This window comes from Lactuca virosa, chromosome 1 (genome assembly GCF_052849685.1).
Source record: "Lactuca virosa cultivar CGN04683 chromosome 1, Lactuca_virosa_CGN04683_v6, whole genome shotgun sequence".
NCBI lineage: Eukaryota > Viridiplantae > Streptophyta > Magnoliopsida > Asterales > Asteraceae > Lactuca > Lactuca virosa.
The window spans coordinates 2,138,172-2,142,690 of NC_136426.1; the positions used below are offsets into that span (position 1 = coordinate 2,138,172).

At 37.6% G+C, this 4,519-nt stretch overlaps 1 protein-coding gene across 3 annotated transcripts; it reads right to left on the minus strand.

Annotated features, from left to right (window-relative positions):
• Positions 1-1,431: 1,431 nt before the first annotated feature.
• On the minus strand, positions 1,432-4,318 carry LOC145131649 (SEC1 family transport protein SLY1-like). Of its 3 annotated transcripts, none has more exons than XM_079066315.1 (4): positions 4,137-4,318; positions 3,815-3,873; positions 3,589-3,710; positions 1,432-3,524 (listed from the first exon to the last, which is right to left on the minus strand). In XM_079066315.1, exon 4 carries the CDS (start codon positions 3,508-3,510, stop codon positions 1,684-1,686), a length of 1,827 nt encoding a protein of 608 aa, XP_078922441.1. In that variant the 5' UTR covers positions 3,511-3,524; positions 3,589-3,710; positions 3,815-3,873; positions 4,137-4,318; the 3' UTR covers positions 1,432-1,683. The 3 variants fall into 3 exon arrangements, with proteins under 3 accessions (XP_078922441.1, XP_078922438.1, XP_078922436.1); XM_079066312.1 differs by having other exon boundaries at positions 3,589-3,723; XM_079066310.1 differs by lacking the exons at positions 3,589-3,710; positions 3,815-3,873 and having other exon boundaries at positions 4,137-4,317.
• Between the last annotated feature and the right edge of the window lie 201 nt (positions 4,319-4,519).

Below are 4,519 nucleotides of genomic sequence, written 5' to 3' on the forward strand. Positions count from 1 at the left end.
GTTGTACATTTGTACTTGTACAAAATCCTTAAACAATGCTTCTATATGCCTATGCCTATTAAGATTCCTCTGCATGAATATTAATAACTTGTTTCAGGGAACAACGAACCAAGTAAAAGACGCTTGTAAGTTGTAAGCTGTAAGGGGAATGGCTATGAAAAACATGGATACAAACAAGAGACAAATGTTTCTAATATATTTATTTGTCTAGTAGTCGTAGACATGTCAAATGTGATGTGAAATTTCTTATTTTGTAATTACATTGCGGGCCTTTCATTTTATCATTACAATTCACACACACACTCCTAACCCTGAGTCCCAAGTTCTATGACACCTGATTTAATCCTAATTTTTAATCAACAGTATAACAAATTTTGTTGGCCATGTTATTACTTCACTTTCCAAATAAATTATAACCAATGTTCTAAAAACTGGTTTTTTAGTTGAACCGGACTAATGATCGATTCCAGTTCAACTGGTCACTAACAGTGGTGTGCATTGGCCTTCAAGTTCGATCAATCTATTCAATTTGCTTTGAAAATTGGTTGTTTACTACTACTATTCAAGACCAATAAACCAGCTCAAACAATTTTTTACTGGTTCTTTCACACCAGGTTTTGAAGAAACCGTTCGGTTCGGTTCAATCCGGTTTAGAAATTGACATAACCAACATAATAATTCGTATTCTTATAAAACTATGAGCATCAAAGAGCCTTACTAAGGTTGAACTTGGTTTTTTTTGAGTTTAAGAGGAAGGAGATTGATGCTTTTTTTTATTGTTATTGTTTTGTGAAGAAGATGATGATGAATAAGGAAATAAAGATGGGGGCAAAATAGTTATTTTACTTTGTAGTTAACCGGGATTTTTAACACAGAGACGAGCTTTGCAACAAAACTAAGTTTTAGTACTAGCGGTGCAACATCCAGCAATATCCATAAGTAACCTTTAACAAAGCACAGCCACAGGGACGAACCTTGTAATTTAGATTTTGCCCAAGCCCAAATTCAACTTGAGATTCTCATCGGTAGTTGCAATTGCAGCCTAGCAGAGCACAACAAAAACATTGATTTCTTTTTCAAAAATCAAATCTTATGAATGTGTGTACTTAATCAAAAACGATAAGAAATTTACTTAATCTACCCCTCCCTCATTCATTGGTCATAACCACATAACCAGTAACTCAAATGGGATTGGTTCATCATTCAGGTTAACTATGCATGCATTATTATGAGGAGGCTCGTCAATCAAATATCATAATGATATGAAGAAATATCTTAAATTAGTTTACATTCTCTACTCACTTATTTTATCCCTCCAAACACCCAATCCTCCTTCATCTTTTTTTTTTTTTTTTTTTTTTAATAAAACCTAAAGTTCCAAGGAAACTCATTTCACTTATTTCATAACCCAAACGAAGTTTGCCCTAAGTATGATTCTAAGCTTAGATCTTGCTACCATTATTCATAATACAGATACAAATTACCTGCTCTACTTACAAACACAATTCCTATCATTTACCAACCAATTTTCTTAACTTGTGTTTTTAAGTATCCACAAATATCAGAATCTAAAAAAAAAAAACCATATACATACATATATGTAAAATATGTAGTGAATCAATGTGATAACAAAAGTTAGCTACAACCAAACAAAAAGAGAAGAGCAGAAATGTAGTGACATCATTAGGCAGGAGCAGAAGAAGGAGTGCTGCTGCTACCCAAACCCATTTTTTGTCCCAAGGCAGCAAGCTGATCAACAAAGTCAGCACCAGTGAGAATCTCAGTTGTCCCGTATATTATATGTTTAGCAGAAGAAGATCTGCGTGCAAGCTCCTGCAAGCTTCCATATTCAACATAATTCCCACCACCAATCATGAACACAATCGCTTCTTTAAAAGGGCCTTTCATCTGACCAGAAGTCGATTTGGGTGCACGTGGGTCCAACACCAGGTAAGACTCGATCTCAGGATTATTCGGTTTTCCTTCCATCAAAGCTTCAACCGTTGTCGCCATTGCCAACTGATGATCACCCGATAATAAATTCTTAACACCTGCTGTCACAGCACTGATGGACTGACCATAAAGCTTCTCAGCCCAATCCACAATGTTGCTTCTGCTAGCAGCATTTGCAGAAGATGCTAACGAAACGTTTAACGATTTTATCTTTTTAACGTATTGAAACGCACACGTGTCCACCTCCGCTTCTCTCAACGCGGATTCAATCATTTCCACTTCTATCTGAGGGATGGTTTCCGTTGAAATAAGGAACATGATAGCAAACCGAAGCTTATCCGGTTTACTACCTTTCCCTTTAAGAACAGATAAAAGTTCTGCCCGGTCGATTCCCCCCCTCACCATCATTTCGTATTCCTTTTTCGCGTACGAATCCAGAGACCTCTCTTTGATCTCCCCGAGCAAAACCGTTGCGATGTTTGTGTGTTTATCGATCGTCTGTTTCCGTTCGGTCAGTTCGGGCAGCGAGTTCACCGCGTTCATCAAATGCTTCGTGTTCCCGATCAGATCGGTCCCGTCGAATTCCGCTCCATCGTTTCCACCACCCGTTCGCCGGTTCACTTCTTCCACGTCTTTCTTGTATTTATTCAACTGTGTCTCGATTTCAACCGCTACCTCCGGGAATTCCAGATTCCCGTTGGCCACCCAAAACGGGTCGACCCGGTCCAATTCGTATGATTTCATCCCACCACCAGCACCAGCACCAGCACCGCCTTGTACGGTTAACCGGTTAAGCCTCAACCCGAGCACATCGTGAACGAGAGGTCGGTAACGAAAGTCATGTTGGATGGCAACCGATAACTCGAGGTTCCGGTCAAACAAACATAAAACGGGTCTCTGTGTGAAGTTACCGCTTTCGGAAAATAAATTGTTTTTAACAAGCAGATGATCACGTAACCGCTGGTCCAGCAATGATGCAACCATCTCAGCGGGACCCCCACGCGGGCAACGAATGATCGGGACAACACCAAGTGTAGCCAGGACACAGAACAACCCGCTCACCAGCTTTTCGATTATTTCTTCAATCTCACGATCCGTGGCTTTCGGATCATTTAACCGGACATAACAAGATTTATCAGCTAAAGTGAAGAGATTGTCATCCAGGGTTACAAACTCCAGATACTGGTCATGAACCTTGGAGATTCGTTGGATGGAATCCGAATTCAGGGTTCCGGAAGCAAGATCTTCAAGAAGGGGGCGGGGGATTGATGAAGAGAAATTTAGGTGGAAGTAATCGTAGACCGAATTAGAGGCATCCGAGATGATTCTTTCAATGTTTTGTTGGGAAGGTCTTACAAAGTAAACAGCAGGAACATCAGAGACAGGTTTGCGGTTTTTATCGATAAGGAAGTAGAGGGTCACACCATGCTTGCGGAGATCCTTCACATGAATCAGAGGGGACAGAATGTCTTGACAGAACTTGTCATAAATCAGTATCTTGTAAACTTCCTCGTTTGCTGTTCCACTTGCGTTTATAGGCTGATTCAGATTTAGCATCCGTGCTATGCACTCTGAAAGTACATACAAAATTATATCATGCTTTGCTTTCTTTGCAAGGAAAAAACAAATAACTACATTTATTTTTAGGCTCAGACTTCAATATTCAGGTTATGCAATCCGAAAAGCATCCAAGTTACGATCCCAGTGTCCCCATATACTTCAATATACGGATCGAAACTCAATAATTATAGAAAAACCTACAATAACGTCCTAATCAAAAACATGAAATCGGATGAGATGGTGCTAAAGCTTCAAATTAAGGAACAAAAAATTGTAAAACCCTTCAATTTCTTATGAGAACCTGTATCGATTACACTTCATATGCTTTGCTATTAGGACCCATGAAATGCGATGTAATACCTAAATACACATTAGTTTTCAGTTTCGGATTTAAAATGGAGGGTATTTCGATAATTAGATCATAAACCCACAGCATACATATATATATATATATATATATATATATATATATATATATATATATATATTTATTCAAGATCCAGATTATGTATATATATATTAATCGCGCTAGACATTCAGACTTAATTTCATATGCGATCGGAGCTTAAGATACATGAAAACTGAATCTGGCAATAGACATAGGGGGGAGGAAAATCAATAACCTGTCTGTCTTTGACGAAGATTGAGCGCCATTGATGGATCTAGAGCGAGAGCGAGCGATCTATTAGATCGAGAGAGAAGGTAGTCGGTTTTGTGGTTCCGGTGTGTCTGTTACGGTAAAGGCTCTAGAGAAGCTTTAGAACGATCAAAGACTACGATTTTGATAAATAAATTACACAAAAACACGCAATGCAAAACCCTTTTTTTCAATATTAATTTCTTTTTTAATATGATAGTGTTTTCTTTTTTTACTAAATGTATAGTCTGAATCTGAATCAATGGGAACTTTACTTTTATATTTTAAAAAATATATATATATATATATATATATATATATATATATATATATATATATATATATATATATATATATATATATGATCAT